We start from the raw sequence: 16,932 nt of genomic DNA on the forward strand, positions 1-16,932 counted from the left end.
AGGTTCAATTGGGCATTAAATCATTATTTTGTTTTACTTGAAATACTTATACTTCACATGGTTACCGTGCATGCTTTTTACTGCCCATTCTTAAAATGCAGACCATTGAGATCTCCATGATTGGAAATAGCCAGTTGTGCAACTTTGAAAGGCCACATGACTGGGCCCTCCACCCAGCTTTTATTTTCTTTGCAACTGTATTAATTTCTATTGTTCACCAACTGCTCCAACTCCCAAAACTAGCACAACGTAATGCACACTTGTAAATGACATCACTGTGCTTTTTAAATGTGTGTAGCTCAACCCACTAGTCTAAAATGAAGAATAGAACGCTTGTGTTTTGGGATATATAATGGAAATCAGACATTACAGGCTCCCTTGTAACGGCTGCTCCCATCTACCACTATAGGAAGCTGAACAAAGTGATGGGCTACGTAATGGGGTAAATGAGCAGTCCCTCCCTCTTCTTTTCTTCTAGCTAGCTCAACTGGTGGCTGGGAGCATCTGCAGCAGATGAAGAGAAGATGTAAACACACAACTTAAAAAAGACTGTTGCTTCCTTAAAAACAGGAGTGTCTCAAAATGTAGTTCTGCATGGATGCAGTCAGCCAGTGCCAATTTGTAGTCTGTGTCTTGTACAGCTTCCTCTAGGTCCAGCCTGACTGCCAATTTTACCATCTATCACTTCTGGTATTAGCGTGAGATTATACAGTAGGATTATGAATTTTCTTTTCCTAGTCAACCTTTAGAAGTTTCCTGTGCCAGTGGTGCATTTTGAGAAAAGGTTAAAATATATGGGGCTGGCTGATGCAAACTCTCTTCCCCCCAGGTTCCGGCCTGGGTTGGTAGGCTTGTGATGGAGCTGCTTCTTTAGGCTTGCATGGCTGAAAGGAGCCTGGAGGTGTTTAGGCTTGGAGATTAAGCCTGTTGCTGCTGACCCTACCTGGAGGCAGTATGGAGTCCCATGGAGGTTGTTTGACTTTCCTGCAGAAGATTGGAAACAGAATGGAGACCCAGAGGAGACTACTGCTGGATGTGTCTGAAGGGTTTTTATGCTGGAACCTTGTGTAGGAGCTGGGTGACTCACCTTGAGAAAAAGGGTGATGTCTGCCAAAGAGTTCTAACACAGGAGTGTTAGTCTTGACTTAAAAGTCCTTTTCCCGTGCTGTGAAAACTGAAGTGGTGGAGTTTTGCTTTAATCTGGGCAATTGCGACCCTAACCCTCTCTCCCATGGACTGTGAATGATAAATACCATTGTTGTTTCATCTAACTGGCACCCATCTATCTACATTTCTCAGCACTGGCTAAGTGATCTAACCCTGAGCCCACCCTGTTTGTGGGAGGTTACTGCCATGCCTCCGAGGGTCAGGGAGGTGCTACAGAAGCGACAGATTAATTTTAATGCCGGCAGTTCACATGTCTGAAACTTCTGGTTATTCTTGAAAGATTTTCCCATATCAATGGACATTTTAGCAGGCTGCAAGGACAGGGATGAGTAAATCAGCCAACCAGAAGAGCAGGCTACTCTGCCCAAAAAACAAGGGTATAAAGGAGATAGAAGGAAGTGCAGTGTAGTGCATGGTAGAGCAGCTAATATGACACTATGACACTATGGCAGAAGGGCTCACTCATATGGATGGAGACCATCTTTCAGGTGAGGGGACACATAGTATAATCAAATATAACAACCTTATGTTGGTAAAAATTTTCTTAGTGTGGTTATGTGTGAAAGTGGCTGCCCTAAAATAGTAAGGTTTAGCTCAGTATACAACGTACAAGAAAACTCATGGCAAAAGGAAAAATCTATCACACAGTAGAATGATTTACTAAAGAGAAATAAACAAAAGCGAGGGTGAATAACCATGGTAATGTATATAGTGTGTATGTAGTACTTACCCCCGAAGGAGCCGCTGATGTTTGGGTTCCCTGATTGTGGATACCAACAACCTTTCCTGCAATTCCACACCCTCTGACACACCAAGGGTACGTGAAGAAGATTTATTTGGAAAATATTCTCAATGGACAAAAAAATACAGAACAGCAATAACAGTAAACAGTAATAAATGGAAACAACACCATACAGTGGTGTGAAAAAGTGTTTGCCCCCTTCCTCATTTCCTGTTCCTTTGCATGTTTGTCACACTTAAGTGTTTCGGAACATCAAACCAATTTAAACAATAGTCAAGGACAACACAAGTAAACACAAAATGCAATTTGTAAATGAAGGTGTTTATTATTAAAGGTGAAAAAAAATCCAAACCATCATGGCCCTGTGTGAAAAAGTGATTGCCCCCCTTGTTAAAACATACTATAACTGTGGTTGTCCACACCTGAGTTCAATTTCTCTAGCCACACCCAGGCCTGATTATTGCCACACCTGTTCACAATCAAGGCATCACATAAATAGGAGCTGCTTGACACAGTAAGGTCCACCAGAAGATCCTTAAAAGCTACACATCATGCCGAGACCCAAAGAAATTCAGGAACAATTGAGAAAGAAAGTAATTGAGATCTATCAGTCTGGAAAGGGTTATAAAGCCATTTCCAAAGCTTTGGGAATTCCAGCGAACCACAGTGAGAGCCATTATCCACAAATGGCGAAGACATGGAACAGTGGTGAACCTTCCCAGGAGTGGCCGGCCGCCCAAAATTACCCCAAGAGCGCAGCAACGACTCATCCAAGAGGTCACAAAAGACCCCACAACAACGTCCAAGGAACTGCAGGCCTCACTTGCCTCAGTTAAGGTCAGCGTTCATGCCTCCACCATCAGGAAAAGACTGGGCAAAAATGGCCTGCATGGCAGAGTTCCAAGGAGAAAACCACTGCTGAGCAAAAAGAACATCAAAGCTTGTCTCAATTTCTCCACAACACATCTTGATGATCCCCAAGACTTTTGGGACAACATTCTGTGAACCGATGAGACAAAAGTGGAACTATTTGGAAGGTGTGTGTCCAAGTATATCTGGCGTAGAAGGAACACTGCATTTCATAAAAAGAACATTATACCAACAGTAAAATATGGTGGTGGTAGTGTGATGGTCTGGGGCTGTTTTGCTGCTTCAGGACCTGGAAGACTTGCCGTGATAAAAGGAACTATGAATTCTGCTGTCTACCAAGAGATCCTGAAGGAGAATGTCCGACCATCTGTTCGTGTACTCAAGCTGAAACGAACTTGGGTTCTGCAGCAGGACAATGATCCTAAACACACCAGCAAGTCCACCACCGAATGGCTGAAGAAAAACAAAATGAAGACTTTGGAGTGGCCTAGCCAAAGTCCTGACCTGAATCCTATTGAGATGTTGTGGTATGACCTTAAAAAGGCCGTTCATGCTCGAAAACCCTCTAATGTAACTGAATTAGGACAATTCTGCAAAGATGAGAGGGCCAAAATTCCTCCAGGACGCTGTAAAAGCCTCATTGCACATTATCGCAAACGCTTGGTTGCAGTTGTTGCTGCTAAGGGTGGCCCAACCAGTTATTAGGTTTAGGGGGCAATCACTTTTTCACACAGGGCCATGATGGTTTGGATTTTTTTTCACCTTTAATAATAAACACCTTCATTTACAAATTGCATTTTGTGTTTACTTGTGTTGTCCTTGACTATTGCTTAAATTGGTTTGATGTTCCGAAACACTTAAGTGTGACAAACATGCAAAGGAACAGGAAATGAGGAAGGGGGCAAACACTTTTTCACACCACTGTAAATAATTGGAGGACCAAATGTCTCTGCCCCTGAACCCTAAAACCAGGGAGGTCGCAACTAAGGGGTGGTAGTGGGAACTATCATCAGTCTCCCCACCTCTCCCACTAGTGTATTGGTAATTTTGTGGCATTGGATCACTGAGATTTGAGTGGAACCCACAATACTGGGCATAAGTACACAATTGTATAATAATAATAATAGGCAACATGGGGGGGCGTGATCAAGATGGAGATCTGAGAGCACACAGGATCCAGAGCTCTGCTGCTTTTATGACATACATCCTGACTCCTGTCTGATTTATTAGGCAAAAAAGCAAAAACCACCCTGATTGACTCCAGAATGTCCTGCAGAACTAGGCGCAGGGAAAAACCTCCTCCTCGTGCCCAAAGCCCGGTATAAATCCAAGGGTGATTGGAGATTCGCTGTCCAAGGGCCTCGGCTATGGAATGCTCCACCAATTAACATCCGCCTGGAAGAAAATCACCTGGCTTTTAGGAAAAAACTCAAGACCTTCCTCTTTTAGCAGATGATCAAAGCTCGTCACAGCGCCTAGAGGCGATTCAGTTTGCATTGTGCGCTATACAAGTATTTCATTCATTCATTCATTCAAAGAAAATGTATTTTCCTCCCAACAAGGAGGCTACAACCCCGCGGGCTGCCACACACACGTGAAAGCTCCCCCTAGGAAAGCTTGCAATATGGCGTCACAAACTGAGATGGAGGAACAGTCAACCGAGACAAGGCTCGGCTTTCAGGAGGTGATGGCGGTGATCGCTACCTACCAGGCCACATTGACCAACAAGACTGAGGCTGTACAGTTAGATGTTGGGCTCATCCGACAGGATGTGTACAAGCTCCGCTCAAGGGTGTTGGAGGCGGAACAGTGGATTAGCCAGACGGAGGACACCATCCAGGAACGCACCACGTCTATCTGCACTCTCCAGACAAGGGTCCGGGCCTTGGAATACAAGTTGGATGACGCCGAGAACTGGAATAGAAGAAATAATCTTCGGATTGTTGGCATGCAAGAAGGTGTAGAAGGAGAAAAAAATCCCACGGTGATTGTGGAAGATCTTCTGAAGAGAATACTACCGGTGGCGCAGCTCTCACCGTATTACACGGTGGAGCGTGCCCATCGGATCCCCCAGTCCCCGGGCCGCCAGAAGCCCGGCCACGTACCCTAATTTTCCGGTTGCTCAACTTCAGGGATCGGGACGAGATCCTCAAGGCTGCCCGCAAGGTAGGTGAGTTGAAATACCAAAACAGCACCTTACTTTTATTTTCTGACTACTCTAAAGAGACTCAAAAACTTCATAGATCCTTTGACCAGATTAAAGTGGGGCTGAGGGAGCGGAACATTAAATAGAGTGTCCTCTCCCCCGCCAAGCTGAGGGTCCAGGATGGAGAAACTGTGAAATTTTTTACTACTCCCCGGGGCGCTGCAGAGTGGCTTGATTCGCTGCCTCTTCGCCGCTGATATCCAGTTACAATCCATACACTTCACCCTACACTCATGCTGTTTCCTTTGGGATCTTGCTGGTTTCTGTTTAGCTACAACAAACGTTGTGGATAGTGTCAGGATGTATCCCTCGACTGCACTGAACTGAAGCCACTACTACCTATTGATATCCTGATGTGACTGTGCCCGAATACTCCCCTTCACTCTGCAAGTCGTGGAATATAAGGTTGCATCACCATGCTCCAGTCACTGCAAATCATTTCCCTGTTGGACTCGGATCGACGGCAGGCACTATGCCCAACTTTGTTTCTGCTAGAGCCCAATTTCCTACACAACCACACCTTCAACTAGACCCAGTAGAGGATCTTTTGTCTTGCAGCAACCTGTTGAAAGCCCTATCTGCTCTATATAATACTTTACTTCCCATTGACTCCATTAAGATAGACTGTGAGACCTATGGAAGACAGATATACTGGCCCTGGAAAGGGAGGATTGGGAGGAATGCTTGGAGGGGGGGCCCAAACTGGTTATCTCTGTGGGAGACAAGCTCATACAGACCAAATTTCTGCACAGAGTTTATTTCACACCGGCACGCTTGTCCAGAATGTACCCGGACAGAGACCTGCAATGCCCACGGTGTCGGATGAACCTGGGCACATATATATACACATGTTTTGGACATGCCCTGCTCTGATGTCCTTTTGGGCAAAAATATTTGAGCAACTTAATGTTCTACTTGAGCTCTCTGTTCCCATGACGCCCGAGCTGGCCTTGTTGGGTGTCATAGATGATGAGCAGAGGTCACACCATAGTAAATTGTTAATTCTGTACCTTCTGTTTTATGCCAAAAAGGAAATATTATGTAAGTGGACCTCCTCTGATACCCCCTCTGTGTCCTCCTGGGAAAATAAAATCAATGCTGCCCTACCTCTTTACAAACTGACATATATCAGTTGTGGCTGTCCCTGGAAATATGACAAAATATGGTCGTCATGGACAACGTGCTAATGTTCTGGTCATGACTGCTATGATTCCTTCCCCTCCTCTCCCTCCCCCTCTCTCTTTCCCTCCCCCCATCTCCTGTCCTTTATCCCCATTATCCTCCCTCCCCCCCCCTTTTTTTTTTGACCAGGATCCCTCTTCCCCTCTTTTTTCTCCCCCCCCCCCCTTCCCCCCCCTTTTGTTCATATTTCTAATTGAGCTGCGGTGTTGGTTATATGGTTGACCTACTATAGTATGTATATCATGTCTTTCAATGATTTGATACAACTTGCAATGTTGCAGTTGCTGTTATATTGTACTGTATTTTACCTTTCAATAAAGCACTCCTGAACGTTAATATAAAAAAAAAAATGGGCAACATTGTCCATGTTAAGACATGAGCAGGAAGTTGTGGCTTCTCACCATCAAATGATCTGTGATTACGCCTCCTCCAGCTCCTTGTCTGGAAACAGGACTCGGCGAAAACGATCTCCCATGGAACTGATGATGTTAGCGCTGACTCAGGATCTGGGAATGAGAATCTCTCAGGACCTGACAGTGGTGATCTCTGAGTGGATGTGGCAGAAGAGTCTCTCTCTTTCTCTAGTGACCACCTCATAGCTCTCCCAACTCTCCCCCAAAGTTTAAATCCCTTTTCTTTCCTGCTGCAGCTCTCCAGTCTGCTGTAACTTGTAGTCCTGTTCAGCTATGGCATAATAGGAAGATGTCCCAAGGAAACTATATTTCCTATAGTCCCAGGTAGTTCCCACCAATCCTCTTATCTCCCAGGCAACCCAGCAACTTTACTAAATCATGTGGTGGTGGGTGGGCTCTCCTTTAGCTCACAGTGGCTGCTGCACAGACTTACAAGCATTTTGTGTCCTCTCTCTCCCTTCCTCCCTGGCATCCCAGGAGAGGGAGAACAGCTGAAGCATCAACTGTGTACAGTATGTGGCACTTCAAGGACAGCTCAGTCTGTGCAGACAAGGTTACATGCATTTATAAAGTGTGTATACAGTGTGTGCACAGTTGGTACTGTTGTGCTATGTGTAAAAAGGAGGTGGAGAAATTATAAATAGGGGGTGTAGTTAACTGGGCTGTATATACTTCTGATCCCTACAGTATGTACATTGTATACACCTGACCCCTGACCTATGTAAATTGCAAATACCCGACCCCTTCACTTTACCTTAGCTGATGATACCAACCAACACTATGGAATTTAATGCTTGTTGTGATGGAGGCAGGGACAGCAAGGAAGGGCTGGCAAGGCAAGTATCAAAGGTTTGGGTTTTGGATTTTACAAAGAACGTCCACTTAAATCAGTATGGGGTAGTGTTCCTACAGGAACATCCTATTTAAATCCCTTGTGTACCTTACCCTGTTCATGAATCAGAATTTAGTATTCTTATTTTCAACAATGTTGATCAATTGCCAACTTATATTTATAATTATTTAATTGACATAAATACAACTCCCCCCTGATTGGTCTAATTCCAGATAGAGGATGGTAAAGGCTCAACTGCTTTGAGAAGAGAAGACCTAGTGAAGTACTTCAAGCAGGAGAAGGAGATGCTTGAGTGGAGGCTGAGTGTATCTGCTACGGTCATCACTGAATCAGGTGGGAACTTTAACTTGCTAGTATCCACCCAAATATCTAATATACATTTTGGAGTTTCGAATGGAAACGCATTCTGGAAAATATATGGAAATAGAGTTGTCCAAATGGAGAGGGGATGTTTTTACATGGTGGGCTGTAGGTAAATGCCTCCTTCACTAAATATTTAAAGTATCAGAACTAATTTTTAACCAAGTGCCATCCTTCGGCCTTGGGAAAAAGTGGTTATATCAGGATCATGGCTACAGCTTCAGGACTGCTATAAACGATTGGGCTGATTGTTCACAAACAAGAGGGAAGAACAACCGTGCATCCCTCTTCTCTGTAACGAATAAAGTTGGAAGTGATGAGGATTTTGTCACTTTCGTTATCAATGTTTATTTACTTGGCCAGTGAAGCAACCAATCAAACTAATCTCAGTTTGATTGGCTCCCTTGGAAGGCAGAGGAGAGAATTAGGGGTATAATAGGCCCCAGATCTCTCCATAAGGAGGACCTGTCATTGCCCAAGCTATTGCAAAGGATGTTGTTCATCCCTTGTGATAGTAATCAAGTTAAATGAAAAAAATGTGTAAATAAACAAATAAATAAAAAATATAAATTTTAAAACAGCTCCATTCCCCCAAATGCGTATGCACACGTAGGCCCTGCACGCATATGTAAACGACAATCACACCTCACATGTGAGGTATTGTATATAATAAAAAGAAACTGCGCTAAGATATAAAGTGTGTGAAATCTGTTCAAAAATGGAAGCAGCAATTCTCCTGTGTAAAACCAATACAGTAAACAGATATAAGAAAAATTCAAATCACGATAAATATGTGAATTTAAACAAATATAAACCATAAATTGATAAATAAAGCACCTCAATATTGCAATCATTCACACATCTATATAAGTGATAGACTGAATGAACAGATAAGTGAATGTGAATATTGAGACAACAAACCATGAATATTGAGTCTCAAAATACCAAAAAATAAAAAGTTGATTAGTGAACCACAAATGAAAAATAACAATTATAAATCAGGCGTGAAAAAATAAAAAAAAAATCATTAGTCAGAGTCCAAACAAATAAAAATGTCTCTGTGTAACCAACTTAAAGTATGACATCCACCCGTGCTCAACTTAAGAGTGAAGTCCATCCACAAATAAAGTGTGTCTGCAGTCATTGATGAACAAAAAAACTGTGTTGAATCCACCACCACTAAGGATAGAATCACTTCTTACCAGATATCCGTGATCCCCTGTTACAGAGGATCAGGGAAAGCATGTAATACAGGCACACCTTACTTCCAGAGCGCACCGAGCTTGCTTGCTATCCTTGGTAACCTTAGGATCCCCTCATTGGTAATCAAGCCCATGAATGGATAACCGTGCTATATAAAAATATAAATGCTCCAATGTTGTAAAATGCCTTTGGGTTTATTTGAAATTTCAGTCTATCACTTATATAGATGTGTGAATGATTTCAATATTGAGGTGCTTTATCGATTTATGGTTTATATTTGTTTAAATTCACAGATTTAGCGCAATTCAAATTTTTCTTATTTCTTGTATATAATAAAAACCCTCACCCTGTTCAGAAATATATAAAAGATAAATAAATCAGAAAGCAGCTATCACTACAAAATGTGAACTCCTCAAATTACAGCAGAAAAAAATATTACAAACAGTGAAGCACTATCAAAAAAAGTAATACATATAATAAATAATTTATAAACACTATCTGAATAAAATGTATGTATATACAGTATATATACTGTATGTATAAAAAAATGTATATATATTTTTTTTAAGCACACTCTCCTGCCTGCATGCCTGAGCTAAGGGCAAATGGATTTCAGGAAGTAAATGATTCATGAATCATCTGCCCTTACTCTAGATGGCCACAGCTAGAAATGTTAGGGTTTTTTTTCAAAGTGATTTCTCAACAAAGTTTTCTTTAAATATTAAAAATGAGTAAAATAGCATTTTTTGGTTTGTGGTGCTCAGATGTGGTGTAATTCCACTTTAAGGTGCAGGAAAACAGGTGTGTACACAGGCAGAAACCCAAGCAAAAGCTGCTCAAGTGCAAGCCACTCAAATGCAAGCACAATCTGCACAAACTCAAGCACAGACTGCTAATATACAGGCCCAGGTCCAAGCAGAAGCCACTCAAGTGCAAGTACATGCAGAAACCACTCAAGCCCAAGCAAAGGCCAATCAAGCTCAAACACAAGCTGCTTAAGCAGGAGCCACTCAAGCACAAGAAGCTCAACCACAGGCTACACAAGGTCATGCACAGGCCCCTATTATTATCATTATACAGGATTTATATAGCGCCAACAGTTTACGCTGTGCTTTACAATATAAAGGAGGACAGTAAAATTACAATACAATTCATTACAGAAGGAATAGGAGGTACAATCTAAAGGAGGGGGAGGTGGTATAAAAGGTAATAGCAGCGGGGGATAATCTGATGGAGGTGACTCAAGTACAGTTCTAAGGTGGAGGTGGGGTTGGCTTCCCTGAATAAATCAGTTTTCAAGGATCTCCTAAAGGCAGACACGATAGAAGCTAACCAGACATACCGGGGAAGGGAGTTCCAGAGGATGGGAGAGGCTATGGGGAAGTCTTGGGGGCGAGCGTGGGAGGAGGTAACAAGGGAGCTAGAGAGCAGGAGGTCTTGGGAGGAGCAGAGAGGACAATTTGGGTGATATCTGGAGATGAGGTGCAACAGTCACGGATTGGTTAGAAAGGTGTATTAGTCTAGCAGCAGCCTTCATTAAGAACTGAAAGGGGGAGATCCTGTGCAAAGGTAGGTGAGGAAGGAGTTGCAGTATTCAAGGCGGGAAATAACCAAGGAATTAATACTTTGTTTTGTGGCATCATTAGTCAAGAAGGGGTAATTCTGAGAATGTTGCGGACATACAAGTCTAACGTACAAGCCCATGCAGAAGCTGCAAGAAATCAGGAAGAGGCTGAAGCAGAAACAAAGGCTGTACAGACTGAGGCAGAAGCACAGTTGAAAAGAAAAGAAGGAAAAGGAAAAGAAAAAAGGAAAATATATTTTCCCATCTTGACAACCTCTGATGACACTGCAACCCTGCCAAACAATGACCACACAATTGCACTGGACTACCTCTCAAGTCACTTACCTCTTATGCAGCAATTCATGTGCCACTATGTGCAGACTATCATGAATCCAGCTAACCAAATCCCCTCAAAGTCTCAGAAGACTGGTCACAATGTTCTCAAGACACACAATACAAGACCTTCAAATGTCATGCCTTCACCTGGACTGAATCTGTCTGCTATTTAATTCTATCATTCAACAACTATACAACAGGTATTGTCTAGCAATGGTGAAGGAACACCTGTCATGAGACAAGGTCTCAAGGATCCAATACCTCTAACCTTGCCAAGTACATGACCCTCATAGAACTTGATAATACAGGCCTCCTGTCATGAAGTTCGACAATCACCTAGAGAAATACAGAAGCTGTAGATTCACCTTTAAGGCAGTAGTCCGGGACCTCAGATTCCCACCTAGGCAAAAACATAATGAGATGGTTAGGTCCTAAGTCAGGGTTTCTCAACCAGGGTTCTTCCAATGGTTGCTAGGGCTTCCTTGAGCAATAACCAATTTTTGCCTCTCAGATAAGTTCCCAGTGACACCAATGATCTTTCTAGCTATCCGTAGGGGGGAAATTCTTCTCCAAAACCACAGATGTAAGAACCACTCTGCCACTGATCATTACACCAATGTATCATGAGTTGTAGATATAGCCATTTTTAACAGGGGTTCCCTGAGATCGAGAGGTTATTTCAAGGGATCCTCCATGTTAAAAAGGTTGAGAAAGTCTGTTCTAAGTCATCAAACTGTTCAAAAACATGAGCCAAAAAAGAGCCCTAATCTTGCATGGTAAAGGTTAAATCAAACTAAGTGGATTCCTGAAGTTACTATGATTGCCTTGTTCAAGAGACTGCAGAACTTTCCAAATTAATCTAACAAAGACGAAGTCCTAGGAACTAAAATTTTCCTTTCAGCTTGAATTCGCCAACGAAAGCTCACATCTACCAAATCTTAGCTACTTTAACACTGATCATGGTGTTAACCCAGTGGTAGCAAAAGTAGCATACAATATTAAGAAAAATAGCAAACAGCTGGTCTCAAATACAAGCAGTGGAAACAAGTGTTCTTCCTGTCGTTTTTTTTTTTGCGAGAGTCATTAAAGACTTAGCAAGAGCTAAGAGTGGTACAAGCTTCACTATTATTGCTTGAGCATTCCTATATATATATATATATATATATATATATATATATATTTACAGCTAAATCATTTTGACATCATAACACAATAATTGTGTGTTTTTAATTGCAGGCAGTGATATGGTGGAAAATGAACTTACTGATATCCCCATGGTGATCTCCCCATACAAAGTTCTCTACACCAAAACCTCCAAATTTTTCAAACCTGGAATGCCTATGAATTTAATGGTAAGATAATATGTTGGATGTTTAATGTATATTTCAAATTAGTAGAGGTTTCATTCACACAGAAAGGAGCAAAAAGCAAGGATTTAATTTCTCTTTAGCTAACCCTTTGCAAACTGGCAAAAACTTTGTAATCTATTAAAAAGTTTGTTTGTGAAATAAAGATTGTATACATACAGCTACAAAAAAGGAAATCATTATTTTACTAATGTACAAAACCTTTAAATCTTTCTTTTCAGTGTCCCTTTAATGTCTTGTGGTGTCCGGTCCACTTTTTATCATTTTTTTGTCTTAGATTTATGTTTGCACATTTTAAATTGAAGTAACATTTTTTTCCTGGTGATGGCACTGTATCATTCTTGATGTCTAGTTAAACATTAGAGATTGCTTTTGGAGAACGATTTGTGATGAGAATATCTTTCAACATCTATCCTAGGTGTTTGTCACCAACCCAGATGGGACTCCAGCACACAGTGTCCCTGTGGTGGCGGAACCAGGGTCAGTGAGAGGGGTTACACTGAAAGATGGAACTGTCCGGCTGACCTTCAATACCCGTGCAGATATAAGCTCAACTGATATAACTGTAAGAATTATATTTTAATACAATGTTTTTGTTTTTTTTGTAGATTAAGAACACAATAATGAAGACATGTATAGTATAACTTAAAAATGCAACCTCTAGGTTATCTGTTTTTCAGTTACCATCTTTGAAACCATTAAGACTCCTTTCACACTGGGGCCTCAGCCGCGTTAGCTGAAAAGGTGCTGAAAAGCACTGTTTAAACGGCACTAAAGCCCCGCTAAAACGATCGCTGCTATTCAGCCGCTAGCAGGGAGCTTTTAACCCCAAAGAATGGGTTAGAAAAGGGGTTAAAAATGCCCGTGTTGTGGCACTTCGAAAACGCTTTTTTAGGCGCTTCGGAAGAGATGCAAATTTATTGCAATAGACAGGGGCATTGTGGAAGTGCTGTATACAGCGCTCCCAACCCGTCCCAAAGATGCTGCTTGCAGGAATTTTCCAAACCTCCCGCTTGCGCACCACCCGGGTGTGAAAGCACTCATTGCAGAGAATGTGAGACGGGTTTTTAGGTGCTTTACAGTTGCTATTTCTAGTGCTAAAATGCCTGAAAACTGCCTCAGTGTGAAAGGGGTCTTGGTTGCTTAGTGGAGTGCTAACTTGCTTAGTGGAGTGTGATGGAACTGATTGGCACTCTGATGGTTCCACCAATAACGGTGCCTCCTGCCCTTCAAACTGTTCCAGTAGATTGAGTGCTAATACCAGCCTTTACCCCAATCATTGTAATTGTTGAGGTAAACTCCAAAGGAATGACTGTTTATTGAAACTCACACATACTTTATACCCCACAGGAGGATATTCCCCTTCTGATCAAATTACCTTAACAATACAAACTGTAAACAATAATATAATTAACATAAGTAAGGAACAACCAATATATACAATATGCATTAAGCTAATTCACTTCTAGCAACTAATAGCTGACAGTGATTTAATTAACCCATAAGCTAATCAACATGAACACATTACATCTCTCAATAGTTTGCTAACAAGGTAGAGGAGGCACAATACTAGGAGACAGATGGAAACAATAGGTGAATGGGAATTCACACCTAGACAATGAATCCCAGACTTTATGACAACAGTATTTAAAAGAAGACTCTGGGCTTTTCAAATCTTATTAACCAGCTTTCTTTTCACATACATCTGCTTACTGAGTTTCAATTTGGTAGAGACCAACATGACCATCACACTACTGTAAATCACATTGTTACTGCCAAGCTAGTGTTCTGGAAACACTAACTGAGGACACATGAAAGTGTAGGCCATTTCTAGTGCCAACTACTGCATTTTTCTAGTGTCTCTAGGTGGGGGGAACTATTAAAAAATAAATTGTACAGTACAGGACATAAATTGTACAGTACCCTGGTACCTTCAGATGATTGGACACTGCCAAGCTTTTAAGGACATACCTCTTGGGCATTCCTCTATAACTGTACCACATTCCATGAGTTCTCAGTTTTTTGCTAATGTCCTAAGGTGATGGTCCTCTTCTCCTTAATGGACAAAATCACCTTTTGCTTAACTACTTTATTATTTTCTCTTCAGATTATTCTATCAACTGAATGAATGAATGAATGAAATACTTGTATAGCGCACAATGCGAACTGAATCGCCTCAACTCTTCACTATCTTCTAATACAACAACATAAGCAGTGCATCCAGACTGATGCAACTGCAATAAAACCTTGGGAACTATACCCACACCCCACACTATGGGGATGGCCTGTAATGTTACTTCAGACAATGGATCTTTCTCACCGTGGTACTTTGTGCAATGCATGTAGTTAGTTGCAGGGTGCTATACAAGTCCAGGGCCATATTCCATTCCTATTGAACATAGATACCAAAGACCTGTCTGAGGGTATGCCCACTGTCATGGGCAAGATCTTATAGTGACAAGGGACCTGGACAGATGAGACAGGGTCATCCTGTACCTCTGACAGTTACTGCAAGAACTAGGACTGTGTTTGGAATGTAGTCACTTAATGGTAAAAACTTGGCGCTAAAATGTAACAACCTCCAAATGGAGCCCTTATAAGGCATTCAGGCTTTTCAGATTTTTTTTGTTCAATCAAGCTACTTCTTTACAGTGCTTCAGGAGCATTATCACCCTAATTACAACTATCTAGTCATTAGCCTGGCTTCAAAAGTCCTTCATCCAGACCCTGCTGGACAGGATGCCCTGAGGATAGCCTGCCAGTGATCTTTGGGCACTGGACTCTGCATATGGCACTTTCCAGACTCCATTCTCATAGAAGTTAGCCATGTAAAGTCTTTCAGGTACAGTACTGCTGGCATTGCCTTAGCACTTCCCTGTATTTGAAAACCTCATGTAGTGACCAATCAGGCGCTATATCACCACCAGGAGTTATATAATTTACTTAGGTCCTTGGGCACCTCTAAAATGCCTTGTTTTCACTGGAAAAATTGTTACTGTAGTGGGACTGACATCATTCGCTGAGTGTTGAGTGTTCAGCGTTGAGTGTTGAGTGTGTTACCTGTGTCCTCCATGTTAAGACTTCCCAAGGTTTGATCCCTCACAAGATATGGAGCTTAAAGTTTGCCATATATCTTCAAACAAGACTTATTTGCCATAAAGGTAAACCCTCATTTTTTCAAGAGAGACGCTTGTTAACCCTTGTGGACATTTGGACAGCTTACATCTCTGACACTTGGGTACAGGAGGTGATTTCCCAGTGATACAAGCTATACATTGAGTTTTGCTCCATGGCCTCTCCTTGGTTTCTCACCTCCAACCTTCCAGTGTCACCTTATAGATTTGCAGATTTCCATTTAGCCATCTTGGGTCTTCTGGATCATAATTACAATGCCCCAGTTTCAGTGGCAGAATGCTTCCAGGGGTTTTACTCAAACTGGCCTGGATTCAGTTTGCTGGAGGATCTGTGAACCCAGCCTGAAATTCGCAAATCCTGTGGATGACAGCCTCTTGGACCTTACAGCTCTGAATGTCTTTATTTGAGACCAGAAATTCCACATGGTATCCACCAGGCACGTCACTGCCTCTCCTCACCAGGGAGATCTTCTGGCTTCTCTAGACATCTGTAGGCATCTTCTTTTCAGCCTTTTATCTGCTCCTCGGGTCTTAACCAAGTTATTGGTCACAGTATTAGCCCTACTGCTCTCTTGTGGCATTCATATTTTGAGATGCTTAGAGGACTTAGAGGACTCTTGATTAGTGAACAGTTGGCAAAGATTTATTATAGTATGTCTAGTATGTCTTAAATGTACCAACAGTTCTAGAAACTTTTAGAGATTGAGCACTAACTTTGGATTTAGACATTATTGTGGAAAAATGCTGCCTAGTCCATCAGTCTGTATCTACAGTGCCTTAAAAAGTATCCATACCTCTTGAAATTTTCTACATTTTGTCATGTTACGACAAAAAAATTATTTTATTGGGATTTTATGTGATAGACCAACACAAAGTGGCATATAATTGAGAAGTGGAAGGAAAATGATAAATGGTTTTCAACATTTTTTACAAATAAATATCTGAAAACTATGACATGAGTGTTTAGTACTGAAAAGTATGATGCTATTTTGTTACAGTATTATCAGGCAATAAAACAGAAGTAGTGGGGAGTGTGACCCTTTAATTATTTTTTTTCCATTGATCTGTAGTTTTTTATTTTACTTGAAATCCTTGTTTGCTCTTTTCAATAGTTTTGTGTTGATTTTGTTTCAATTGCAAGGTAACAACAGAAGATCCACAATTACTGCCCACGCAACAAGCAAGTGCTGCCATGACCGCCACTGCATACCGACCGCTTCGTGGTAATTATCTGCATCTCACCGTTGGTGGTGGAGGACTGAAAGTTGGTGAAGCTGCTCATATCAACTTCATGATCCGGAACAATGACCAATCAGTTCGGAACCAGATCACCCATTTTAACTACATAGTAAGGATTTCTTTAAATACCACCTATGCCATATATAATATTCAAACTGCTATGATAAGTACAGAAGTGCCTTCCTAAAGCACATGTAGTTACCAGGGGAGGACTGACAACTCATGGGGCCCCCGGGCAATACAAGATCATATGTCCCACTGTTTTTCCCACCCACACAAAGCCCCACCTACATATT

At 41.7% G+C, this 16,932-nt stretch overlaps 1 protein-coding gene across 1 annotated transcript in view; it reads left to right on the forward strand.

Annotated features, from left to right (window-relative positions):
• The window catches only part of LOC143961240 (A.superbus venom factor 1-like), a 187,617-nt gene that overhangs the window by 61,231 nt on the left and 109,454 nt on the right, over positions 1-16,932 (forward strand). Inside the window, exons 9-12 of the mRNA XM_077470475.1 lie at positions 7,646-7,766; positions 12,133-12,248; positions 12,682-12,828; positions 16,539-16,745. Of these exons, the coding sequence (XP_077326601.1) occupies positions 7,646-7,766; positions 12,133-12,248; positions 12,682-12,828; positions 16,539-16,745 (591 nt within the window). The remainder of the gene's footprint in view (positions 1-7,645; positions 7,767-12,132; positions 12,249-12,681; positions 12,829-16,538; positions 16,746-16,932) is intronic.

Source organism: Lithobates pipiens, unplaced genomic scaffold (genome assembly GCF_037356315.1).
Source record: "Lithobates pipiens isolate NorthernLeopardFrog02 unplaced genomic scaffold, aLitPip1_a1.2 Scaffold_8, whole genome shotgun sequence".
NCBI classification, from domain to species: Eukaryota; Metazoa; Chordata; class Amphibia; order Anura; family Ranidae; genus Lithobates; species Lithobates pipiens.